The 27,774-nt window shown below is 36.8% G+C and overlaps 3 protein-coding genes across 3 annotated transcripts in view; 1 reads left to right on the top strand and 2 right to left on the bottom strand.

Moving 5' to 3' along the window:
* Positions 1-4,858, bottom strand: part of LOC121522646 (TBC1 domain family member 8) — a 40,661-nt gene extending 35,803 nt beyond the window's left edge. The window contains exon 1 of the mRNA XM_041807203.1: positions 4,510-4,858. Coding sequence (XP_041663137.1) covers positions 4,510-4,636 — 127 coding nt within the window. The 5' untranslated portion in view covers positions 4,637-4,858. The remainder of the gene's footprint in view (positions 1-4,509) is intronic.
* A 4,912-nt stretch (positions 4,859-9,770) lies between these two features.
* Positions 9,771-14,960, top strand: pdcl3 (phosducin-like 3). The gene is made up of 6 exons (XM_041806497.1): positions 9,771-9,851; positions 11,452-11,569; positions 11,812-11,902; positions 12,124-12,267; positions 13,218-13,426; positions 14,480-14,960. The coding sequence occupies exons 1-6, from the start codon at positions 9,846-9,848 to the stop codon at positions 14,626-14,628; spliced, it is 717 nt and encodes a 238-aa protein (XP_041662431.1). The 5' UTR covers positions 9,771-9,845; the 3' UTR covers positions 14,629-14,960.
* Positions 14,851-22,415, bottom strand: nms (neuromedin S). The gene is made up of 7 exons (XM_041806499.1): positions 22,261-22,415; positions 18,360-18,406; positions 17,896-17,952; positions 17,707-17,733; positions 17,558-17,614; positions 16,569-16,643; positions 14,851-15,346 (listed from the first exon to the last, which is right to left on the bottom strand). Exons 1-7 carry the CDS (start codon positions 22,331-22,333, stop codon positions 15,314-15,316), a joined length of 369 nt encoding a protein of 122 aa, XP_041662433.1. The 5' UTR covers positions 22,334-22,415; the 3' UTR covers positions 14,851-15,313.
* Between the last annotated feature and the right edge of the window lie 5,359 nt (positions 22,416-27,774).

Raw genomic sequence — 27,774 nt, 5'->3', positions numbered from 1 at the left:
AGTTAGTTTTAGGAGTCTATGTGAAGATTTTGTAGTTTTCTTACTATTCTGAGACGATAAACAGGATAATTTTGGGTATCAGGACACTATCTTCAGCCTTTTGGGAGGGCAAATTAACAACTTTCACCAGTTTCATACTCTGTCTTAGACCAAATGAAGTATTTGATTAATCAAGAGTATATTAGAAAGGGGCATCTACAGCAAAACTTAATTTTTGTTTCAGCCCTTGTTTTACCATAACACAGGTACCATACCTTATGGTAAAGTGCACTACACGATACGATAAAAACCATACCATATCTATACCCTACCATAACATGGGAAACAATACGTTATATGATATGATGCAGTACGATGATACGATGCTATACAATATGATAGCTTGATATGATAAAGTACATTATTCAATACAGTACATTCTAGGATATGATAGGAAACCATGCCAAACCCCACTATACCATACCAAACCATATAACACAATACAATACATTATAAGATACAATGCAATATGATATGATGTGATATTGTATACTACATTGTTCAGTACGACCAATAGAATACACTATACACAGTGTAACCATTGTTAAAAAACCAGAGGAGATGTTTTCTTAGGGGAAAAAACAAGGGTGCCTCTTTCAAAAAGCCTGTTACTATAACCTAACATGCACTGTGCACTTAAAACCTATTCTGACCCAATTTTTAAGTTGTGCACCTGGTTTGTGGTGCAGTATGTAGTTGTGGGAACACAACATCAGACCTCCTGACATGTCGTATTTGATATTTCAGTCGTATGACTGCACACTCTTACACAGCGAGACCAGAGCTACTAGCAGATTCTTAAACGTAGGGAAATTTTTCCTTTGCAAACTTTTGTACAGCGTCTGAAATCACCATGACCTCAGCAGGAAAGCCTGTCTGATGCACCATCTACATATAGAATATAAACAATGAGTAGGACATATCTGCATCCATCCAGCCCACTGTAATGATGTGCCGTCTGCAGACAAGCTGATTGAAGAGGTGGCTCTCTTTATGTGAACCATGGTAGACAAAGTCTATGATTTGGTTTTATTAAGATGAATAATTTCAGGACAATAAATTAGTTTACATCAATTATGGGTCAAAGTGTTATTGAATTCAGTTGATTGAATGAAAGCTAAAATGGAAGCCTACCAGATGAAGCGTTGTTTGGAAACTGAAAGAACTGATTCTTACTGAAAGAACTGATTCTTAGGAAATAATCCAAATCACTTAAAAAAAAGAATGTCGTCACTGTTGCTGACAGTAAATATATATATTTTTGCTGCTAGCTGTATTTTCTTAAGATGCCGCTTTAGTAGATGTGTGCATGTGAGATGGTGTGAATGTTATTTTTACTATGTTCAAATCTGAACAAAATATGCATCTGAACAACATATAAATGGGACTTTTAATTGTAAACTTTTTGACATATGACAAGTCTGTCCTGATTTCCCCAGTCAGCGTGAGAACTCAAGCCTTGCATGACTATCACACCCCAGTATGAGGCGATAAATCTGGACTTTTGGTCCTGTGTTATAAATGTTTTTGTCGTACGGTGAACACCGACATGAGACCACCACTGTTTAAGAGTTGGATGCATTCAGTCTGAGCAGAGGCAGAGATAAAACATAACTTACCCCCCCAAGGGGTGAAAATTTATCATCATGGAGGGGGTATCAGAAGCAGAAGGGGGGTATCCCCACCACCCCCCTGGGCAAATCACACCCTGATTTTACGATACAATAGGAAACCATACCCCACTATACCATACCATATAATACAATGCAGCACATTAATCGATATGATACAAAGGGGAAAATTTCTTTGACCCCACATTTCTGAGTGGCTATTGCATGTTTGAATGATTCACAACGTGGTGTCCATGTGATGAGAGGGGGACTAAGTAAGGTTTAACTTATGACAGAGACAAATTCTTCAAATTTAAAGAAGCATGGCAAGTTTTTTGAGAGGACTTCCTGATAAGTGCAAGGCTAACAGTGAATCAATAATGAATTTTTCTGTGTGGTTATCCATATGCATTTATGTGTTGATGTGTGTGAAGAGAGAATTCAAAATATTTTCATCTGCTAAAGGGGGGCCCAGTAGGAAAAGTCCGAGAACCACTGGTGTGTATGAAGAAAAGACAAACTTTAATAAATACAATTCTATGAGGAGGGTCGTTTCCTTTCTATATTTAGAGTGTAATAATTTGACCTACAAATTTAACAGTGTACAGTAATGTGGAAGAACGGCATGACACTTGTAACTGTATGCTTTGCTAAATTAACAACAAAAGAACTAAAATAGATAAATGGAAAAGGACAAGGGTGGACCAGCATATAGGCAGGAGACTGTGGATTATGAAAAGACTAATCGGACTAATACTTAAATAGTAACACTGGACTGTTGACCTGAAACACAGATCACATGGACATAAATGTAAAAAGAGTGCAGTTAATTAAACCATTATTGAGGGATCAGAGGGGTCAAGTTGGCTCATTTTATGGGAATTTCCTCTTTTATTCTCTCTGTTGAGTGCGGCCACAGTGTTGACCTTTCTTTCCCCCTAGCCATGCATGCTGTAGGCAATGGGCGTGACAGTGAGAAAAATCCCCTTCTCTGCTTTAAATCTTTGTTCTGAGATCTGTCAGTGTGAAAAAAATTCTGGAGGCCTAAGACACTAGGAGTTTTACAAAAACTGGACTGGTTTAAAAGTTTGAACACAGCTGTTGCGAAGTTAAATCTGAGATAGACAGATTTATCTTCAAATAAGATACATCATAAAACACTATTTTTTACATCAAGATTGTTTATGTAGGTGTTAAGTTGAAAAAATTGGTCTAGCTTATTAACAGAAAGAATCTCAAGCAGTAATATGCTTATTGACAACAAGATAAAGTTTTTGAAATGTTTAGCCTTAACTAGGGACCATCATTGTGTGTATTTATTTATTCAAATAGCATTTATTACCAAAACGTTAATGATATTGACCTCCTGATACCATCATAACAAAAACAGTAGTCATAGACTTCAATTACTGAGAAGTATTTAATTAATTAATGGAAAATTGCAAGCAAACTTCTGAACATTGTCTAAATGGCATAAATAAGTCAGCAACAATTGAAAAGTGGATGGGACTGGTGGTAAGCAAGGATTCCCTTGCCAATTTTACCTACGTTCTCAAATGTTTCAGACATGCACTATATGCACAAAAGTATTTGGCCACACAAGTTAATTACTGAATTCAGGTGTTTCAATCAGACCTGCTGCCACAGGTTTATAAAATCAAGTGCGTAGCCATGCAGTCTCCATTTGCAAACATTTCTGACAAAAAAATGAGTCATTCTGAAGAGCCCAGTGACTTTAAGTGTGTTGCTGTGATAGATGCCACTTTTGTGTTAAAACAGCTTGTGATGTTTCATCCGTGCTTGAAGTGGAAGCATTTAGGAACAACAGCAACTCATCCACAACGCAGAAGACTACGTAAAATCACAGAGTGGGATCAATGACTGCTAAGGAGCATGGTGTGTAAAAGTCGTCAACATTCTGCTGATTCTCCTGCTGAAGGGTTCGGAACTTCCACTGGCATTAATGTTGACAGGAACAGGAGCTTCATGAATGGGTTTCCCTGCACAAGCAGTAGCATGCAAGCCTCCCATCACCAAGTCCAGTGCCAAGCATCGAATGGAGTCATGTAAAGCACACTGACACTGGACTGTGGAGCAGTGGAAACGTGGTGTGTGCTGAATCTCTGATGAATTCTCTGTCTGACAGTCGCATGGGCGAGTCTGAATTTGTTGGAAGTTTGGTGACATGGGGTTGTTTTTCCAGGTTTCAGCTAGGTGGGGCAATCTTAATACCTCAGCACAGCAAAACATTTTGGACAATGGTCCCAACGTTGTGGCAACAGATTAGGGAAGACCCTTTTCTCTCCCAGCATGGCTGTGCCCCAGTGCACAAAGCAATGACTATAAAGACATGGCAAAATGTTGTGGATAGCCCTCCAATAAGAGTGGAGGCTGTTATAGCTGCCAAAGAGGGGCCAACTTCATTAAAATACATGTGTCTGAATACGTCCAACAGTCCCTGTTGGTGTCATGGTCAGGTGGCCCAGTACCTTTTATGATGTTTTGCCCTAATCAGGACTGTGTTAGAGTTAGTTAATCTGTCACTCGTTTCAAGACTACGGTTGCCATGGTAACACTCGGACTGTAGAGGTTTCCCAGTGAAAGTAAAATCTCCGCTAAGGTGTAATGAAACTAAAGTTACACAACCATTCTATGAAACCTCCGTGGACACACCCCCTTGTTTACCTGTGATCTCTGTGGTCCTTCCTGTTCTTGTTGTGGATATTTCTATCGTTTACGTCCTCTTGTGTTACCCCTGTCTTCACCTGTGCTATCCTTATGTGCCTTTTTTCTAGGCTATAATGAACCTTTGGCCTCCTCTTGTCTTATCATTTTATCATGCCAAGGTAGTATTTCTTACCTGTGAACTTCCCCGTGGGCTCCCCGTGGCCTCTCCTCCTCTGCAGGAGGAAGAAGTCGTTGCTCCTCTCGGTCACCCAAAGCTTGAGAGCGTTTTTCAGTAGAACTTCCTCCGGGTTCAGCCACATATCGTCCAGCGGGGAGGGACAAGGAGGAAGCCCTCCGCTCTCTCGGTCCTTGTAGCGGCGATATAAAAAGTTTTCCCCGCCCGTCCTCCGGCTCGGGAGCGGCTCTGTTGACTTTACAGCGGTGGGTTTCCTGGTTTCTCCATATTTTTTCCTGCGCTCCTACAGCTGCAGGTTTCACACTTCTTCGTCTCACGTCTTCTGCTCCCTCACGCCCGATTTACAGCAGCTGTACACACTAACCAAAGTTCGTCTTTCTCGAAAAGATGACTCACTACGTTGTAAAGTCAGGCCCATGCCGATTTGTTGTTTTTTGGGGAGGGGGGTTAAATATGAAAACGTATTCGGATTTTATAGTTTAAATTGCTTTCTACGATGGCCTGGAAGTGCAATACAAAATTACAAGGACTACAACACAAACAAATTTACATTAATTACACAATTTTTACATTTCATTAAAAAAAAATCACATTAGCAAAACACATTAATTAACAAACAAATTTACATTTTACAAAACAACACATTAAACAACGTCTGAAACACTTTTTCAATGCTTGAAACAAATTTACAAAATCTAATACAAATTTACTTACCTGGAAAAAACACTCAAAGACAGAGTCTGGGAAAGGGCAGAGCCTTTGAAAAAAACTCGGAAAATGATTGGATGAATGTTCTGTCTGTCACATCTTTGCGGGTCAATCAGAGCAACAAAACGTTGCACCCCTACTGAAGGAGTAAACTGCATAACCCAAACCACCGTAGCGACTGTAGACATGTCAGTACACGACTTTTGTCGTTTTTGAAAAGAAAACAATTTAATGCTCTTCTTTGTTCTTTTTATAATGAAGAAATGTGGTCAAGTTGGAGAGGGACCCAACTGCGGTCAAGATGGCCGACAAGGGCCCCGCTATACATCCAATCCATGCCGGAAGTCCCAAGCAGAAGTTTCTTCTTCCTGTTGGACTCAGCTGCCAGTGTTTGTCAGTCTTTATCGTGCCTAAGCCTAACCCTTGGTGCTGGATCTCAAATATATCACCTTCCCCACTGCCTTACCCTGAACCTAATCACTCGGGTTTTAATCCCTAAGCCTAACCGTAGACGTACGGAGTTCCAGTTTAGACTTCCGGTATGGATTGGATGTATGTCGGTCATCTTGTCTGCAGCAAGGTACTCTTGTCAAGTTCTGATAAAATGGGTGATTTAGCAGCATCCACGCTAATGTCTTCCACCATAATTGCACCTGCGTCTTGTTGCTGCTTGCTTACGTCACGACTCCGCTGCGCCTGAAAGTACTGCCCCTTGTCGCTGATTGTTCCTGTCACTTTCTAACCTGGCCCAAACGGTTCAGGCGGGAGCTTTGCAAGATTCACCATTGAGAAACACGGAAGTGGGCATATCCATCTGCTTTGCAAGGTTACAAATTTACAAAGTCAGAAACAATTTTACAAAACTTGGAACACATATACAAAGTGACAAAGTCTAGAACCATTTTACAAAACATCAAACAAACTGAAATGTTCCCGCAACATACTTCCTGCAATAGCGCATTTAAACTTTCTTGTTCACTCCTGGTGTGAATGCTCTTACATTCAACCTCTATTTGGCTTATATTCAAGAAATTATTGTGTCACATTCCCTTTTTGCAAAGACAGTGAGTTTAAAAAATACGCATGAGCTATCAAAAGACTCACAAGGCGTTTCAGAACCTTACACTGGTTGCATTTAAACCCCATTAAAAAGGAGAAAAAAAATACAGAAAACGTTTTGATAAACTGTGGGTCTGGAAAATTTGAGACAGAGTGAGAGATCTTCGTTTTATTTTGTCCTCTTCCGCATTTCACCAACTTTCCCTTCCGCAAGTTCCGGCTGAGAGCGGCTAGCCCTCCTGTGATTGGCTGTCCGGCTGACACAGCGTTCAGGTACTCAGTGAGTTTATTATCATACAACAAGCTTTATGTAAAATTCATTATTTTCAAAAGAGAGACCATTCCTGAGGGATGTAAAAGCCTCCATGTAAATAGTAGCCAAAGTAATTTTCTATTGTTTGGCTCTTTGACTAAATTGCTGCTAACAGCTCAATTTTAAATTACATAAACAATGCATACATTTTCCAGGATATTTTTACAGACATTTCCTGGTATAGTGAAATATCCAGGGTGATTGATGTACGAAAATGCACAATATGCTTACTCAAAAACAGGTTTTTAAAACTCATAATACCAGGCACCAAATCATGTAAATTACATTTCTATTCCCAGAGACTATAAGACGGTTCTGAAATAATCTTTCAAGGGAAAATTCTTTTGTTGTTGTTGTTGTTGTTGTTGAGAATGCTGCACACATACAGGCCTTTGAGCTCCCCCATGGATGGATAGTACCTTTCTTATTGTTGAATCATGAACACTGCCCTTAACTGAGTCAAAGGCCTGCAGGTCTTTGGATTTTGTTCTGGGTTCTTTTGTGACCTCCTGGATGAGTCATCAATGTGCTCTTAAGCGTAACTTTGGTAGGTTGGCCACTCCTGGGAAGTTTCACCACTGTTTCAAGTTTTCTCCTTTTGTGAATAATGGCTCTCACTGGTTCACAGAAGCCCCATAGCCTTAGAAAAGTCCCTGTAACCCTGTCCAGACCATTAGATGTCAATGATTTTGTTTCTGATATGTTCTTGACTTTCTTTAGATAGCAGCATGATAGTTTTAAAGATCTTTTAGCCTGCTTTACTTCGTAGGTTTGGATATCTTTTCTCTATAATAAATGAAATCATCATTTGAAAACAACATTTTGTATTTTCTTGGGTCATTTTTTTTCTAGAATATATATATTTTTTCGTTTATTTGAAACATTTAAGTGTGTTAAATATGAAAAAAACAAGACACCAAGAAGGGGGAAAATACTTTTTCATGGCACTGTATACGGTAAAATACACACTTATACATGATCCTATAGATATGCACTAAAGGAAAGATGTCAAAATGAGGGCTGCTGTCCACAAAGGAGTGTCCTAACCCAAGCCAAGTCCTTACAGTCTGACCTACTTACCCAAAATCTCTACACTGGCAAGAATAATTGACTAAAAAGGGTTTAAATGAGGGGGAGAAAATAAACAGCCATTTTTAGATGTTGTGACACTGGAGCTTCTGCTTCTCCACGGTCAATTTAACCCATTTTGGTAAACAATCCAAGACAGAGTCAGAACAGGAACAGGATCACGGGATAGTCCTTTGGTTTTACAGGAGTACCCGTAGTGTGTAAAGTTACGCAAGTAGAAAGCAGAAGAGGAAGTTAGGAAAGTAAAACTGGTGGAAGCTAAATTAGTTTGAGACATGATCTTAACATGGTGGGTCAGGAAATTCAGAGAAGGGCAAACCTGTTTTTCCTTAAAACTTTAGTTAATAAGCCAGAAACAGAGTTAAGGATAAAATACATACAAGAGTCTTTTTTACAGAGGCCCTTCAAGCAGTGGTTTGCAACTGATTAGGCATCAGGACCCACCACCCCCTCTATATGAGTAATCGTGACTCAAATGAAAAAAAAAAAAAATCAACCACTAAAATTCATTTCCTGAAAAAAGCGTAGTTTGGATCTGAAATGGATCAAAACATGAATGAACAACGAGACATAACAAAACAAACATGTTTTAAAAGTGCATCATTACAGAGGGGTATGCATGCATACATTTTTTTCTCCCTTCTCCTGAGATAGCATGGTAGTTTTGATCATATTTCAAGGATTTATCTTGTTAATTGGGAAAGCCAGCATTGTCATCAAAGAAAGGGAAGTAAGTAATTTGAAGTCTCACAAAAATGACTTGAATCTATTCGTTTTCACAGGAAAACTAAGTACAATAAAAAATATGGAAGTGTGTCTGTAAATCATAGACTTCTTGCAACTTTTTTTTCCCCATAGACACACATTTGCAACCCAAAGAGCTCCACACACTTTTAGTTGTGACTATTCCCTAGAGAACCACTGCCTTAGAGGGTATGCATCCATACATTTTCCCTAACCCTTTCCCATGAAAGAAAGTACAAGTACATTGATGTCAAATCAACAACATAAACAAGTCAAGATCGCAAGGAAAACAAGCTGAAATAATTTAGCAAAATGTTTGGATCTTCTGTAAAATTTATGTTAATTAAGATATATTTATAAATTAATGAAAAAATATCCCTTTATTTATTTTTATTTATAAGCACTGCTTTGAATTTTTATGATGGAAAGAAATTTGGAAAATTGTAAAATACATTTTTTAATGCAAAGTGACACTGTTAAGTTTAACTTTTAGTTAATAATGTAAAACAAGAGAGCCAAGAGCAGATAGTGCCATCTGGTGGTTAAAACGGGGGGTATTGTGAGATACATACATACATACATACATATACATATATATATATATATATATATATATATATATATATATATATATATATATAATGTCCATATCAGTAGCAATTTCAATTGGTATTTTTTACATCCATTCTCACATGATTTGTAGTTGAAAGAAAATCACAATAGAATGTTCATAGGCTATATAATTTGAATATGTGAGCAGTTATTTTTCATTTAAAAGATGAAGACTTTTTTCGGTAAATAGGGACAACTAGTTCAACTGTATTCATGTACATTAAAAATGATGTCACATTTTGTAATGAATGTCTCGAGTTTTACTAACATAACCCAAATTAGGGTAAAGTTTGCAAAAACGTCAGATCAGCACGAGCCCTACAAACATGGTTACCGTCAAAGGCCATTTATGTACACCGTAAAAGGTATAAATCATCCTGTACTAAACCACTTATCTCTTAAATGACTCACAAATGTTGCGTGAGTATGTTTGTGAGTACCCGCACCTGTTGGGTTTCCACAAATGGAATGCAGCGCTTTAACTCCTTATATGGTCGCATCGAGCGTCAGACGGAAGTTTGTGCTCCTTGTATTATTGTCCCTCTGATAACTCGCGTGTTCCGTGTCTTTTTAACAGAATATTTTCAAAACATAGCAATATATTTACTAAATAAACGTAGTTTATATGTTTCAACTATTTTATAGCTCAGAATAATGAGCTTATTTTACCTCTAGACGTTTTGAATAATTTTTGACAAAGGCTTTGGTTGTTGTTTTCTGCCGGACTCGGTCCGTCGGCGCTCCTTCTGTTTCCGTGTCTGGGAGAAGAGCAGTGGTGTGATTTGAGAAGGGGAACTTATCTGTAAAAATGCAGGTTAGTAACTTTTTATTAGACTTTTAAATGTTGTAATGTGGTGTATATGAATGACACGACATGATATTAGCTGATGTCGGTGTTGTTTGTCGAGGTGTGACGGAGTAGAACTTAAAACGAAACAGCATGTAGCAGGGCGTTAAAATGTTAGCTTAACAGTGAGCTAGTTTAGGTCGGTATTCACATAAAATTTTAAGAGCCAGGTACAAGACCGTAAATCACCGGTTAAAAACAATGTTAATCTCTCGGAATGTATTTTCAATGCTGAAGAGTTTTAAAATTTCATTGTCAATTTGTTGTAACGGCTTTAGGGCAATTAAATCGTATCATTGGAAATAGAAATGTGATATTTGTTTATGTTTTTTTCTGGTTATTCACATGTGTAGTTCGTCTGTTGGTCACATCAGTACCACAGGAGTTTTACCAACAATTTGACTTAGCCCCTTACCTTTACCCCAAAACATCTCGTGTTAATGGAAAATGACAATCTTACAAATGTCAAGAATTGTTAAACACCAACAAAGAATGTTGTCAGTTGAGCCAACAGCCAAAGTAGATGTTGATATGAGATTAACGAGAGACCGTACAATACTAGTAGAGTATACTGAAGAATTATCCTCTCATATCTTGTGAGGACATGGAGGTTTATTTTTGGCGCCCCCCTGTGGACTAAACCTGGTAATTTAACTCTTTGCTAATCTTGTCCTATTCAGGATAAGTCACAAAAGTTATCATCCCGCAGTGTTTAAACATCTATCTGCAACTTACAATAATTATAGGAATACACAATACTATGAGAAATATATCAGTATCAGCAGAAAATACTTTAAAAGTGACATAATTGTTATTGGCAGATATGACGATTCCTGCAGATATTCTGCCTGTAAGAGTCTGCCTATATGAGGTGTAAAGACTTGCTGTGCAAACAGATATGTAAGTGGAGGTTTAGGATGGGCCAACAGACCAAATTAAGCTGAAGTCTTTTTCTCTGTCCATCATCATTACTTACACTTTAGATGTATTTTAAGATTTATTATTTCGTACATCCTCCACATTTAGATCATGTGTTTCAAGGCATGAAGTTTAAGGTCTGATCTACATTTAAATAGCAGGGTCTGTATCAACTGAAATCATTTTTATAGATGTCAACATATCCGATATTGGCAAAAAAATTTATATTGTGCATCCCTAAATAATTATTTGGCTTTGAATTATTGTTTAGAATTTGTTGTGTCAACCACCTCATCTGATACTGATGAGGTGGTTGACACTGATTACTGATTGTCTATTGTTGCTGTGGTGTCGAACTAGGTATCAGAATTGTTTGATTTTACTAGATTGTATCAGAATTTGAAAATTGTGACAACTCAGATCCAGGCTCCTAGTGTAATGAGTTTGTCTTATTGTTCATTTACAATTTAGTAATGCCATTTGTTACACTTGAGCTAGTGGATCTGTTTGTTGTGTTTGTGTCCGCAAAGACTAAAAAGTCAGGTTTTAGATAATAGTTCTCAGGACGATGTTTCAGTCGTCTACCAAAAACCGATATACATAAGAGCTCATAAAGTTTAAAGTAACGGTACATGTTTTTTCTCCCCAGGACCCAAACGAAGACACAGAGTGGAATGATATTCTGAGGAAGAAGGGTATTCTTCCTCCCAAAGAGGTCCCAAATGAGGATGAAGAGGAGGAGCTGGCACTCCAACAGCAGTCTATTGGTAAGAGGCACAGTCAGGAAGGTATTATATCAAGTTCTTTGTGGCTTGAGATGGAGATCAACCATCCTTTACAAATCCTGAAACACTTGCAGAATGTCAGACTAATGAGTTAACCATTAATTGTTGGTTTTGAGTGCATGTGGCAAAGTTTATTCTAAAAAATTCTCAAATATTATCAGCTTTTTTTGCCTGAATTCAACATATCAGTAAGGTCATTTTGATGTGTTTTTTTTCCTGAAAAGTTAAAACATATGAGGACATGACATTGGAAGAGCTGGAGGAGAATGAGGATGAGTTCGGTGAAGATGATGAAGCTGCTATTGAGATGTACAGGTGAGAGAAGATTACACACAAAACTGTCTGGTGGTGTGGGAGACTACAAGTCCCAGAATTTTTGATAGTTTAAGGAATTAAAGATATTTGAATAAATCAAAATTTCAGGTCAGATTTGCTCCAAAATCAGCAAAGCTCGAATGGTTTCAGAAGTATTTTGAGAATTCACATCCAAACTCATTGACTGTGACTGAACACTGATATGACATGTCTCCTTGCAGACAGAAGCGTATTGCAGAGTGGAAAGCGTCTCAAATAAAGAATGTGTTTGGTGAGGTGGTGGAAATCTCAGGGCAGGACTACGTCAAGGAGGTCAACAAGGCTGGGGACGGCATTTGGGTGGTGCTGCACCTTTACAAACAGGGGTAAGAGTGTGACAGAATTTTAAGATTCAGACAAATTTCTTTATCCCAAAGGCCAATTCAGTCTAGACCACATGTTCATTTACAAATGGCAGGCAGGAGGATAACAGTGACGGTAAATAAATGGCCAGTACACTAACAAAGATGCTTACAGGCACATTGACCCCTCATGTGGACACTTCAGTAATAACACACGAGGACAAAGGAAACATGAACACAGTTAAAGAGCAACAACAAAAATCTATCTAGACTTAAATATGGCATATGAAGATTCATTGCACATTACATTTTAGATCAACATTCAGACATGTATGAGCAGATCACTAATGCATGAATTGCACCTTAAACCTTTGTGATTAATCACAAGAACAAAAAAGAGAATAGAAAATAATGCAACAGGGTTTTTTCATTCCAAGAGAATGCTGTCAAGGTTTTGCAGCTGGAAGGCAGAAGGAATGAACCATTCAGAACAACAATTTGTTTTCCTAAAGGCAATTACATGAACTTGGAGGACAGGATGTGGTCATGTTGGGAAATTATTTCTTCTAGTTTCTCGACCACTTGCCTGTCCTACAAGTCTCTGCTGAATTCTGATTATTTTGTTGCAGACCTTCACAATGCTGAGGGCTGTTCTTGTCCTTTAAAGGCAGAACAGAAAACCAGAAAATACAAGAAAAAGTTGGTTAAAAAAAAAAGAGAAAAAGCTAGAAATTAATGGAGTTTAACTTCCTCAGTAATTTTTTTCTCATAAACATGACTTCAGAAAACTTTAAAAATAATTGTAAATGCTTACATCATAAACTAGATTAAATATGAGTTAAGTTTGTGTTATTGCTAGTCTTTGTTTGGTTGAGAACCCTTTTGTCATACGTTCCAGGCCAACAAAGCACCACTGTTAATTTCATGCAATAAAAGGTGTTTTGAAAATTATAATACTTTATTTCCTTTCCCAGCATCCCCCTTTGTACCCTCATCAACCAGCACCTGAGCATGTTAGCCAGGAAGTTTCCTCAGACCAAGTTCCTCAAATCCATCTCCACCACCTGCATCCCCAACTACCCAGACCGCAACCTGCCCACCATCTTCGTCTACTTTGAGGGAGAGATGAAGGCCCAGTTCATTGGACCACTGGTCTTCGGAGGCATGAACCTAAAAGTTGAAGGTAGGGTGGTACTTTCTCACATATAAAATCAAAGTTAAACTTACATTTACTCAAGATGTATCACACAAAGTGAAATATTTCAGATAGATTTTTGTTTTAATCTTGAAGATACAGCTCACTTAAGTAGGAAAATAATGAATCAAGGGTAAAAAATGAACTTTTTCATATTTAAATGTTTTTAGGTGTAGTTTCATATTCGGTGTTCAAGAGGGATGTCCCAAAAAGGTCACATCAGTTTCACGCTGGGAGGAAAAATAAACCATTAACCCTGTGCCAAAAAAGCTGGTGTGTGGCCTTCTGCGCTACAAATTTTAAATCAAGATCTTTTGTATTTTACCCAAGAGAAGGAAAACACTTCGGCTGCAAGCTATCAAGCAGGACAAGCAGCTTTTTTAAACATTTGTCTGTACAAGGACTTGATTACATACAGGTTTACTGTTATGTTCAGATTTAAGTGTTGGATTGTTTCAAGGGTACTGTGAATGTTGGATTCATTGGTATTTTGTCAGATTTAATTCATCATATCTGCAGCAAATGTGACTGTCTCTTACTAATGGATACAGGTAGTAAACGATATGTAAGAATGACACATCAGGTCATTGAGCAGGGTGGTTTGTGCAGTCTTATGTAATAGATGAACAATCCCATCCTTTTCTGTTAAGTTTATTAATGTATCATCTTTTGCCAGTTGACAGGAATGATCAGTTGTAGGACATTACAGTTTATTAACATTAGTATCAGAGAAATCCAAACATTCAAAGCATTGCAGGCTTTGGAAATTATTCTGTTCCCCCACTAGACGCTCTGCCCACAAGCAAGTCCCAACGCTGTAGCATTAGGATACTCCAAAAGTTGCTCAAGCCTGTATTAAACAATATGACATACTGATGTCTAGACCAGTTTGATTATATTAATGTAGGATCATGAACATATGACCATGAATGTTTAGATACACAACTTTACAGCAGTGGAACAACCCAATGGTGTTTATTTCATCTTAGATTTTAAGCAAAAGGTTGTGTTATTTAATTTTTTTTTTTCTGTCCCATCCAGAGCTGGAGTGGAGGTTATCAGAGACCGGAGCTGTAAAGACAGATCTGGAGGAAAACCCTAAGAAGCAAATTGAGGACAAACTCATGTCATCAATCAGATGTTCAATTCCCACACGGAAGGACAGTGACTCTGAGGACGAGGATTATTAATGAAAATTAATCTGTCACTCCAAACCAGAAATTCCTAGTGGAGAACAAACAGAGGATCTTCAAATATCATGTTTGACTCTGATACGGGCCGAGTCCTGCTCGAGGACATTTGGACAGGACACTCTGCTGGAGAGAATCAGACCTTGTGGGAAAACCTCTGTGGGAAAACAGCCTAACAGTCTCTCTTTTGTATCTCAAAAAAGGCCAACTCCATCACCAAAATCAAAGACAAATTTTATCTTTTTTTATTATGTTTCATGATGATTATGTCACAAATGTACATGTACATTTAAATCAGTTTGATTAAATGTGAGTTCACCTCTTTGCCACAACAATAAGTGCCTGTGTTTTTCCTAAGTTCTCGTGATTTGTAGCCACTGTTGATGATAAAGGACCTCTTAAACAGATTAAAGTGCCTTCATGGTATTAGTCTGACACCCATATCTCGTGCAACAGTGCCAACATGCCAGATTCGTGCTTGGTTCACATTGACTTAGGAAGCAGGAAGACGCATAGCAGCCATGGCAGTGCAGCTCTGTTTCCATCAGTACAATAGTTTATTTTCTGTTTAAAAACACGTCAAAGTCGTGTTTTTTCTCCACCAGTTGATTTTGATGTCTTCGGCAGCTGCCTGCTGGTCTTCTCTTTAATCTGGTTTCCTCTTTTGTTTTTGTTGACTTTTCTTCTACAGCATCCCCTCAGGCACATCACGGATCGTCTGTTTGATTAGAGAGAAAGGCAGAGGTCAGTGGCAGCAGTTAATTGAACCTGAACAATGCCATCATTAAATAGGATTAACACTGATTCTCTTAATCCTTTCTTCAGAGGTCAGGTGTATTGCTTTGTGAGTGAGGCAGAAACAAAACAGTGTAAGCTCAATTTCTTCAAGTTTGTTTGTTGTTGATGTTAAAGGTGGTTAAAGTTAGTGCAATTACAACCTTCTCTTGGATCATTGCTTTCTCCTTTTCTCCATTAAGACCCTCTAAAGGGTTCGCAATATTGCAAATAATTATCTACTTAACAATAAGATGTTTTTGCCTTTTCTCTGAACTTTGCTTTTCTTTTAAGATAGTTGATTTTCTTCTGAAACAAATGCAGAGTTGATTAGCAGACTTAAGTAGCATCTGCGTGTTTTAATTTCCTGTTGAAAACTACACCACCTAAAAAAACACTTATGTCCAATCAAACTATGTAGTTTCAGATGTCTAAGTCACAGAACCCCTTGCCATCCACATCTTTAAGTATCTTTGCTCCATATGATATGGGATGTTTTTAAAAACAGTATGCAAATTTTGCTGCCAGAGGGCTCTTGGTCAAAATAATAAAGGATAATAAGAAAAGATGACCTGCCTACCTCTGCCCACATCAGCAGCTAACTTGTTTTGATTTGAAGTCTGTTCAACAAGAATGGCAAACTACACAGTGCATTTACTAAAAGTAAATCAGCATTTTGGTTTCTGGTAGGGGCACTGACAATGCTCTCGTAAACCAGGAAGTGCCCTTCCTGGTACATCATTTGCAAGTAGCAAAGAAACACTACTTTAAAAAGCATTTTTATCCTCATTACATGAAATGAAAGCATGGAACACAAACTGTGGTTTACTTTTTAGTACATAAAGCTTCTGAAGAGCAGTTTTTGTTGAATGAACTTGAGAGGGTGGGCAGAACTGAGCTCCCTGAGGTCTCTACTAAAACTTCAAGTACCAAGTGGTCACACAACAGTACAAGGGGGATGAAGTTGTGCTTTAGAATGCATCATTTGATGTAGTATTTTATGTTTCATACATATGAAATCCATACTATGTTTCTTGGCACTTTCTGTTTACATTGTGGGTCAGTGCCATTCTTATCATTTGTCTTAACTCATCAGTATCTATTAATGAAGAAGAAAAAAAAACAGCTGAACATGTCGCATAGGTTTTCATCTCTAATATTCTTACCAAAAGTAGAACTTTCTTATTTTTCCTCTTAGAAAGCTTCGGGGAAAGTCGCATCAGAGGATGAACTGAGTGAGACTGGAGGAGAAAAAAGGAGAGTTAATATAGAGAAAAATCAGGAAAAAAAGGTTGAATGGCTTTCTTTTGGAGGAAAATTTTCTATCTTGTTGTAGTATTGAAAAGCGGTTGTCATTTTGGTCTTGCAGTAATCTCAGGGAGAATAGTCGTAATATTTATTGGGGATGCACCAATACTGCATTTTTGCACGAGTATGAGTACTTACCAGTACGGAGAACTTAGAAATACCCAAACTGTTCTAAAAATTATTTTGAAAGTTTTGGTTGTCATGTATGTTCTTCATCCCTCTATATATACATATACAGAAAATCTGGGATTAAATGAACTACTTTTTAAGACCCTCTTGTTACCTTTTTAGACTCTATTACATCTTCACTTTCTAACCTGTTAAATTAACAATAGTGACCTTTAAGACTCCAGTTACTTACTATTTTCTGTTTTCTATTAACCCCTTCATTAAAGGTTTTCTCAGTTCACCTGAGCAATTAAACAGATATTTTAGAAATCGGCTCCATCGCTTCCAGGGGATTCCTCATGTTCTCCTTTGAGTCAGATGTCATTGAAAACAAACCGTTTACCCCTGAACACAGCTTTGAGTCTGAGTCTGGTTCTACTAAGGTTACTGCCTGGTAAAAGGAAGATCCTGTCTTGCCACAGTAACGACTAAATGTTGCTTAGTACTGAGCTAATGGTTGATTAATGTTGTCACGTTATAATAATACTGTGTAGACCTGCTCTCTTCGAAAACTGTCTTGAGAAACATTAGTGGTGGTTTGGTGCTATATAAACAAAGATCAATTGGTTGATTGAACCAAAAGATGCAAAAATACTGATAATTAATGCAGTAGAATGCATTTAAGACAAAATGAATCACAAAGATGATAACAGCAGCAGATTTCTGTTGATCTGCTTACCTCTAACTGCTGCAAAGGTCCAACAGAGTTGCGAGCTTTAGAGTAATGAAACAAGAACTGAAAAAAAAACAACAACATTCAAAACATCAGTGACTTGCCTTTAAATATAGTAGATAGAAAAAAAATAACACATCAGCCTTGAAACTTACTCTTTTGAAAACATTCTGGACCTGCTCCTGTGGGGAAAATATTTTCAGATTAATAACAGAAGTAAAAATAGCAAAATGCTATTTTAAAATAGAATCGTGAAACCTATCATCGTGTTACATAGTATTTTGAATGAAGCAATGCTAATGATCATATTTTCACTGGTAAAGTGTTGTTGCGTTTGCTCTCACCTCATTCTGGTCTCCCAACAGAACATCACTATAGTCACCACTCTGAATCCCTCGAACCTGCAGACAAATTGCACATGGAGGAATAATTCACTACTGATGCAACACAATATCCGCAGTTTACTGGAGAGAGAACAGAACTGTGATTTTGTCCAATAATGGGCCGGGGCAGGATGTTTGCCAATTAAATTGAGCTTTTAACCAAATCTGTCTGTCTGTGCTTCTCTCACTCTGCTTTATTTTTGCCATCTATGGTCTTATAGTGCATGGCCAGAAGGTGTTAGTTTGCTTTTTAAATACATACAAAAAAAAACCATGATCCTGCCAAATTATTATGTGAAGGAAATCTGCTTAACTTGACTTAACTGCTCTTTGATTTTACTACATAAACCTTACTCTCTGCACTCAAAGCTGAAAATATATCAATCAGCACCAGGTAATAAGTAAAAAGCTTGACAATTCCTTACCTTTCTTAAAGTTATCCCATCCTCCCACGGATCAAAAGGTCTGGCATCTGAGTGAAGATGACCGGAAAGGAATTGTGAATATGAAGCATTAACATTTTTTAACACAAAAATGTATGTACAGCACAAATAACAACACAAGTATTTATTCTGCAGAACTTAAGAGTTTTTTGATCCACAGCATCATGTTTTAAATGATTTGACTTGACTTTGGAAAAAAATGGTACACTGAGGAATGTATTTATAAATCTCTTTTAATCACCTTCTATTCTATTTTGACGTTGAACACCTTATTAAATGGATAATTAACAACTATCAAAATTTCACCAAATGTTGTAGAAAGAAACAAACCAACAGCTGCTGCCTTTGTCTTGCTTTTTGTGATAAATTATAACCATTTCCCTGTCTTATGCAGCTCATTTTAACTCTGTAGGTAAGCTTCTCCATCACACGATATTTTCTATGATGGATGAACACTGTGGTTTGGTGCATCAGTTTGTTTGAATGCAAAAATATGAAGGCCTGTTTGCTTTCAAAGTGTCCTGATCTATCTTACATAATAATCCAACACAAAAGGGATGGAAAATTTTAGACAAATTAAATAATCCATGGTCAGGAATTAAAGATGGCTAACTAATGGGGCTAGAAACATCAAAAATACAAAAACAAGGTGCAAGCAATTTGGTAATTTTTTATGTTTCTATCCGTATAACTTCTTTTATAATACAACATTCTATAGATCAATCATTATAGAACTTGTCAGATGTTTCTTTTTTAACTTGTACAATAACATCGGTCCAGAAGTAATTTGATGTGTAAATTTACAAATGGAACTATTCTTCAAAAAACCATGAAAAGCAAAAAAAAAAAAAAAAAAAAAAAAGGAAAAAAAAACAAGGTGTTCCAGATATAAATTTGCTTAAGAAAATACAAGAACTGTTGATATGTAGTGTTGAAAGTATTTTGTGGGCAGTGTGTGTAAAAGCTCTGAGAAAAAAAGTTTTTAGTTTGAAATATCTAAATTTATAAATAGGGTGCATTTCTGTCTTTTTGCATACTCATCATAGCACTCAGAATAGACGTTATTTTTACTTATCTGAAGGTTTTGTGACTTTTAAGAAAACATTTTGCAATGCAAGCTATCCCCTTGCTCAGCACATGATTTATATATTTGTTAGCTCTAGTACTGACACAGGATGGATGTGTGCTATAGTTACTGACAGCAGATGAGAGGAATAAATCTATCCAGTGTTAATTTTCTGGTCAATGAAAATATGAGAAAGACAAGACCCAGGCAAGCTAAGAATAGATATTTAATGATAAAAACTCTGATGAAAAGAAAGATAGGTTTTTGTCACAGGAGCTGAACAAGACTTACATATAGGGATGCACAATATTATTGATATGACATCAGTATCGGCGGATATTAGCTGAAAAACTGAATGACCGTATCGGTGGATATGGACATTTCTGCCAATATTTTGGCTACAAAAATCTGCCCATATCAGAGTTTTAGGCTGGCCCACCAGTGAAGTCTTTTTCTTTATTAATCATCATTGCTTAAACTTAAAAAATTTTTCATCCTAAAACTTTAAATTCTGTGTTTCAAGGACAGTAGTTTTAGGTCTGACCTAAATCTAAACATAGATATAAGCTAAAATTTTTGTGTAAAAATTGGCACATTGGATATCTGCAAAAATCTAATTTGGTGCATCGCTACTTAGATATTAGTGCTGTAGTGTTGGAGGGATACAAAATTCATTTTTATTTCTCAACCGTGTGTACAATCTTTAAAAAAATGAGCAAAGATGTGGTGAGAAAACTAAAATGTAAGGACTTTTTATTGACTAAAACTGGACAAAAATGTTTTTGAATTCTGTTGTCAAACCTAGACTAAAAGATAAAATGAAAATAACTCAAATGTGACAAAAATTAAAAAACATTTTTATCTTAAGACTACAGCTGCTAAAATCATCACTTACCTATACTTACCCACCCTGTTCCTTAATAACAGTGTTTCCTGTTAAATTCTGTTTGTCAGCTGGTGTCATTGCCTAGGGGCTCTATTTTTTTTTTCTTTTAACGTGTTGTTATTTTCCTATTCATGTAATTTTAAGTACATATTAAGTGTGAAATGGTCATTCAATAAACACAACCTTTTTAATCCTCAATTCTGACGTACCTTACTTGTTTATACCTAGAGTAATGATTGTAGCATGTATTAAAATCCCACCTTTCAACCAAAGACACTAAAGAATCCACAACGTCTCAAGGACACATTCTTAATAGGTTATTGATCAATCAGTCCGACTGAAATATCTCTGCTCATTCTTATGACTCACAACTACATCCTTCATCCTGAGGTGTAAAAATTGCCTGACTATTGTACTCAAGTAAAAGTACAGTTACTCTGGTTAAAATTTACTTAAGTAGAAGTAAACATACTGGTATTTAAATCTACTCAAGTAAAAGCCAAAAGTTTACTTTATATACCGAGTAGCAACTGGGGCTGAACCATTTTTTCAAGTTGCTCATCTTTTGTATTTTTTCAACAAACACAAGCAATAATCATTGTATATTATATCTGACACAATATTAAAGCCTATTTGTCTACTTCAATCACAGTAGTAAATTCACTGATTTGTTTCACTTTAAGCCTTGTAGCAATCATGAAAACCAAGGCTTTTTTTTTACTCATATTGCAGATGTAATGTTAATTGTTACGTAAATGGGAATGGGCATTTTTATGTCATTCTCATTTAAATAAGAAAAGTAGAATTTGGAAACTATTCTAGAAAAAAAAATATTCTTCAATGTTTTTAACATCTCTGCTGCAAGGAAAAATGTAGGTGAAGCTGTTTTTGACACATTTCTGGTCAAGAAACAGCAACTTCTGCTGTTTGAAAATTGCAGTAGGACGTTATTAGCCATGGAGGAGTTATACAGTAAAATATGAACGCTCCTAGTTGGCAATAATGACATGAGAATATGGATCTCCAACCTTTTTTTTCAGGTGAAGTCGCACCTGTATAATAAAGTAAAATAAACAGCAGTTTTGGGATGTGATGTTGAATCATTCTGTCTGTATGTGCCACTGTTTGTGTGTGTGTGTGTGTGTGTGTGTGTGTGTGTGTGTAGTCTACAGAGGTGGAAAAGGTACAAGAGTACTGTATTCAAGTAAAAATGCAGTTACTCTGGTTAAAACTCACTTAAGTTAAAGAAAAATTACTTTTTTTAAAATGTACTCAATAAAGTAAAAGTACCCAAAAAAGCTATTCAATTACAGTGTACTTTCTACTTCACCATACATTAAGGAGTACAGGATTACCCCAAAATGTGACTATTTAGTTCAAACTGCAAATTAAGAAATGAAAAAAATAGAAAAAAAAACATTTACCTCAATTTTACGATTTTAATACTTTTAAATCAAAATACTGTAAAACAAGAGTATTATTATTATTATTATTATTATTATAACTAGTAGGAGGTGTAGTAATAGGCTAATTGTAGGTAGCTAGTAGCCTTTAAATTGTAGATGTAGTAGCAGTAGAGTAGTGTTATGAAATAGACCTATAATTTATTATTCAACTCACATTATTATAGAATACAGATTCTTAATGTTACTGTCTATACTTTCTCTTTTTAGACATCCCTGTGATTTAAAAAACAACTGAATGCAAGCCCTTAACAGAGGTAAACACTCCATATGCTCTATATATATATATAGCCTATATGTACATATATATGGCCTTTTGGCGCCATAGCACACAGGTAGTTACATACGGGACTTCACCACATTAAAAATGACAAAACAAACAAAAACAGTGAAGCATAGCCCCAAAAAGTAGCTACAAAATAAGATGGTTTAAGAAAAATGTTCGTTAGTTGAGATAGATCCACTCACCTGTTGTGCTCCAAGATCCCAGAAACCAGAGGAAACAAAGAAGAAAAAGTTGTCGTATAGTTGTGAGAGTCATAATCTTTAATATGATCCTCGTTTAATTCCTCGGTTCGGCTCTGCTCGGCTCGGCTCTCCTCGTCGCTGTCTGAGAGTGCGGTCTGAATGCTGCGTGCCCTGTCCGCAGCACTTTTAAAAAGCCGACAAACTAATAGAGCAGAGGTGACCAATCACACCTCCCCTCTCATCAACACGTCCACTTGCGCAAATCCAACGCACCCACCTCCGCCCCCCTTCTCTCTCTCTTTTTTTTTTCTTTTTTTTAACCAACGAACAGAAAACCACTGGTTTAATTTCCAGGAATCTAAGTGTACTGGGGTGAATTTTAAATCACGTCTGATGTAAACCAGCGTGCTGATGTCAGGATGGTGATCTGGGGTATATGACTGGAATCTTCCCGAGCATGAGGAGGGAAACAACTACAGCTCATGTCCTTCTTTAATAATTCAGCAGGTTAATTTGAGACCCTTATCATAGTAGCCTCTGATTTATGAGAATAAGCTGTGTAAGAGCTGATGTTTGTAAACCACAGAACAAACACACCTTTATAGTGAAGGAAACATGCATAAAAACACCAAGAGGACACATTACCTTTTATTTAATCAAGTCTAGAGTCAACACAGCTACCTGGAGATATGGGCACTTCTTGCTTCCACCTGCTGACAAGCTTCATAGAGAATTTTGTTTCCTTTTCCAGTAGGACTTATCTGTCCACATTAATGTCAAAACTACTTGTCACTGGTTTACTCACCACAGGATTACAGTGCATGACTGGTCATCCATAGCCTACATGAATCCTGTCCATTAGAGCAGTGGTTTTTTTACACTTTATTTTCTCAAGGTACACCTAATATTAAGCCAAAATCTGAAGGCATGCAATATTCTTATCCATGTAAATAAAGTACCTTGAGTTATTTTATAATCTGCATATCTTTTTAACATGAGCACAGATGAACAGATGAAATACTGAGAAAATTTATGAGATCTTTGCCATAGGTGTGCCTTCATCCCAGGTTGGGAACCAATGGACACAGCCTGAGTGAAATCAGCCTTTTATTACTGATCAGGGCTTCTGAGGCTAATTTGTTACTGTGTTACATTGAAAATGCAGTCTCAAACTGATTTCAAACAAACCTAGGAACAGGCAAAGCAGTGGAGCAGAGGTGGGTCCTATATTGAGTGGCCGTACAGAAGTGGAAACTTACAACCAAATCCTTATTTCGAACCAGGCTGCAAACATCTTTATTTCTACTATAAAAAAATCAGCATTTTACCAAGCAATGTGTATGTGCTTTAGCAGTTAGCAGCAAAGAGGAACTGCAGCGTTTTGGACTTCTTTATTGGCTTCATTTTCAGCCACAGAGGTTGCCACTTGGTTAATATGTAATAGTAAAAAAAGAAATCTGTCATTCACACTTGTCAAGTCACACAGATAATACATTCACAGTTGATGTAATCTACTCTAATGCATACACAGACAGTTTATACTTCTTTGTATATGAAGATTCATGATTCATATAAAATTGAGTATCACTTTGTTTTGTCCTCAGTCTGACATTTGACCGATTCAAATAAGCCATTTGGCCACATTTGGGACACTCCGTGTCAGTTTTGTGAATTCATGTACACTGTACCTGATATGTTAAAAAAAATAAAGAAGCCTGGTTGTAAGTGAGCCTGTGATGTTTTATTTAATTGACAGGTAATATACCTGCTGTAAGGTTTTGTATATTTGTGGACATTGTACTGTCTGTTTGTGTCTTCAGGGATTAACTGTTTAGTTCAGGTAGACGAGAGACTCACATCTCCCTTCACATTGATGATACAGTACATTCAAATGTGACCTTTAAATGGATAGTGTGAAATTTATTCTTGTTGCCAGACAATTTGATGCCCTGCCAGACTGCTTCCTTCACTGCTTTAATGAGCATTCTAATGTCGATCAGAATAGTGTTTAAATTTTGCATGACTTTTATCTTGTTTAAAAGCAAGTTTTAAAGTTAGAAAAAAAGACTGAACAGCATTAAATTTATGTTATGTATAGATGCCAGGGGAAACTGAAACACTCCAGCCACATTATCAAGGTGCATTAATCTTACTGTGAGAATTTGGATTTTTCAGTTGTATAATTCATCTTCTATAATTTTTTGCATGCTTTTTGATTATATAAGAAGCCATTTGTCTATCTCTGACACTGGGTTTACACAATTCTGTTTTGACTTTGTAGCATAAAGCATGTTTAAATCAACCACACCTCCAAACTATCGCAAACTACTCAGTAGACGGATTGAGCTTCCAGTTTTGTGTCAGAGATTTTGAAAAAGCAATAAACGTAAACACTGTTGACTCTTGAACCCTCCCAGCATGCAGCACATTTGAGGATGTGGTAATCACAGGCCATCTTGTGTGATTGGCCTGCAAAAAAGGAAAGTAGAAGCAATTGAGCCACAGAGACAGAGCTGAAGAGCTTCTCGTCCACTTTCTCATTTCATAAGATGGACACGCTCCTTTTAAGGGCCTTTATGCAACCACAGAGCACAAAATCAAGAGCTCAACAGGGATAAACACCCTTTATCAGAAAAGCAACTGTACTAGTATCTTACAAATGCCAAATACTACTTTACAGTTGTACAATTTGTCTATGTTAATGGGTTTTTCTATATATTTTCATACATTTCTCAGGTATAATTTTCTTGGCATTCCAGATGGTAGAAAATGTCTTAACTAATAACAACAAATGTTTGAATCTAATTTTGGAATTGATTCTCTCAGTCAACCACTTTCAGATAAGATCACTGCTTTTTATCATGTTTTGAACTAATTAATAGACAAATCTGTACAAATTAGTGATTAATGACCTCTAGTTGAGTTATATCTTGAAGTTTACGTGCATGTTACATTTCTAAGATAGGCTGCAATTAAATTACTTAAAGCAAAAAGGCTTTTTACTGTAATCTTAATACTCAAATAAGACACTAAGAAGACAACTTTAATTTACTTTAATCATTCATTTACGCACAATCGCCAAACTAAAACCAATTCTCCACCAGTCAGATATGAAAAAGGTAATCCATGCCCTCATTTTTTCCCATCTGGACTATTACATCTCTCTCCTGTCAGGTATCAAAAATCCCTCTCTCGCCTTCAACTGGTTCAAAATGCAGCAGCTAGGCTTCTAACCAGTTTTAGCAGATGACATCACATCACCCCGATTTTAGCGTCTTGACACTGGCTACCCATTAGTTTTAGAATAGATTTTATGATTTTACTTGTTACTTTTAAGGCACTGAAGGGTCTGGCTCTACAATACATAATAGAACTTTTAATCCCTTATGTCCCAGCCCGCAGCCTTAGATCCTCAGTTGGGAACCTCCTGGTTGTTCCAAAGTCGAGACTTAAAATTAAAGGTGATTGAGCATTTTCCATCAGGGCTCCTCAACTTTGGAACAACCTACCTGAGGAGATAAGGCATGCATAATCAGTCTGTGCCTTTAAATCACTTCTTAAAACACATTTTTACAGACTTGCTTTTATGTGATGTTGTCTTCGTCTTTTTAAGTGGTTCTAATGATTTAATTTGGTTCCAATTTTTCAACTGATTTATTCCTATTTTTACTCTTCATCTCATTTTTTTTACCTCACCCCTTTAATTTTTCTGTCTATTTTATTGTTTACTCTCTTCCTGCTTTGCTCTTAAATTTATTATTGTTAATGCCCGATTTGTATAGAGCATTATCTTTGACGGATATTTTCCCCCTTCATTGCAAATTTACAGTTTTAACCGGCTATTGTTCTGCTTCTCTTATCACATCTGATTGCATTTACCCTCTTTTTAATGTTTTTATGTCTCTCGTTTTTTAACCTCTTTATGTCCCTTTTAATTGCTTACTCCTGCATTTCGGTCCTCTTGGTCTCAACCTGTGAAGCTGGGTTCCTGTGTTGCCTGGGTTCCTGTTTTTATTGTTTTTATGGTAACTATGATACATGTGCTCTACTGATCATTGATGTTTTAGTTTGTATGGTTACAATGACTGCACACTATTGATATGATCTCATGGTTTACTTGGTGTCTGTGACATCTAGGTTCTGATGTTATTAGTTTATTACTTGATCATGTTTTCTGTTCTTGCACTGTTGGGTTCTGTTGATGTTTCTGAGTATCACTGTTCTGTTGTCTCTGTCTTTTCTTAGTTGCTTTGCTCTTGTTCCTAACCATGTCAAAGCACTTTGTAAACCCTTGTTTGTAAAAAGTGCTCTATAAATAAAGTTATTATTATTATTATTATTATTATTATTATTATTATTATCATTATGAGATTTTCAAGAAAACACGGTAAGCTGCCAGGATATGCTTATTTCCCTTTGGTTGTCAATCACATAAAACCCCATGCAATAGGACAATCTGCTGTAAAGCGGCATTACCTACTGTAGTCTTGCCTACTGTAAGACTGAAAACTACCGGCGGTCTCCAGGACAACAGAGATGCTGTCGAGTTTGACCTTGGTTGTCAAGCAACACACATGTACAGATGTGCTGAGCTTGATGCTGCTCTCTGTCTGAATAAAACAAGACAATCAAAATGATAGCGAAAGAATCATTTGTTATGCGCATTTATCATAAGTGCATCATGGTGTCCTCATTATTGTTATTCAAAATTTATAGCAACCTTAAAGTTTACTTGTATCTGGAGGAGAGGCAGAAACACGAGGTTTAAAAAATATTTTCACTAACTATGCCTAATTGGCCTGGAGCTTCCATTAAATTAAATTCTAACAACCCACAAATGTGGCATAGGGACAAAGATTTCAATGTGTACTGTTTGGACACCACAGGTAGTCTGTTTTGGGACATTTAACAATAAAAATGAAATAATCAGTCTGACTCAATCTGCAGTAGGAGGTTAACAGATGGAGTAAACTCATAACATTGCTAGAGGGCCTTTAAACCCACAACTGGTAATAATTCTGCTCATTTAATTTACACCCTGTCTTCAGATCCACACCATAGACTGTAAAACTTGTCTAACAGGCAGATCTGTTTTAACTAAGTTGTGTTATTTTGCACTGATAAGATTTCGTCCTGAGCAGTGAAGTTGATGAGGAGCATCAGTCTGGTTAACTTACATGTGTCTGATTTAGCTCAACCCCTGTCTACTTGGTTTCATATCATCTCGCATCTGAAACATTGACAATCTTTTCTATATCCCTAAGTCTTGACACCAGCGACGGTTCTCTGATTTTAATGATATAACGTTCTTTTTTTTTTTTTTTTTTTTTTTTTTTTTAATATGGCAGGTGTGAGCAACTCTGGTACTGGACTCTGACTGAAGGGGCTATGATCTCTCTCATGATCACACTGTCCAGGTGTCTGTGTGTGTGTGTGTGAGAACAGTGTTTTATTAAGTCCTATAGGTTGACTCAGAGATTCCAGTTTATAGTAGATTCACATAACAAGGCTAAA

The sequence above is a fragment of the Cheilinus undulatus genome, linkage group 15 (assembly GCF_018320785.1).
Source record: "Cheilinus undulatus linkage group 15, ASM1832078v1, whole genome shotgun sequence".
NCBI lineage: Eukaryota > Metazoa > Chordata > Actinopteri > Labriformes > Labridae > Cheilinus > Cheilinus undulatus.
The sequence above is the reverse complement of the archived record's forward strand: the minus strand, read 5'-3'. Positions and strand labels throughout refer to the sequence as shown.

Coding starts and splice junctions, on each gene's coding strand:
- pdcl3 (XM_041806497.1), top strand. Junction 11,570..11,811: donor ACTCCAACAGCAGTCTATTG/GTAAGAGGCACA, acceptor TTTCCTGAAAAG/TTAAAACATATGAGGACATG. Junction 13,427..14,479: donor CATGAACCTAAAAGTTGAAG/GTAGGGTGGTAC, acceptor TGTCCCATCCAG/AGCTGGAGTGGAGGTTATCA.
- nms (XM_041806499.1), bottom strand. CDS start 22,333: ATGACTCTCACAACTATACGACAACTTTTTCTTCTTTGTTTCCTCTGG. Junction 18,407..22,260: donor GGGATCTTGGAGCACAACAG/GTGAGTGGATCT, acceptor ATCTTCACTCAG/ATGCCAGACCTTTTGATCCG. Junction 17,615..17,706: donor TCCAGAATGTTTTCAAAAGA/GTAAGTTTCAAG, acceptor TTTTTTTTTCAG/TTCTTGTTTCATTACTCTAA.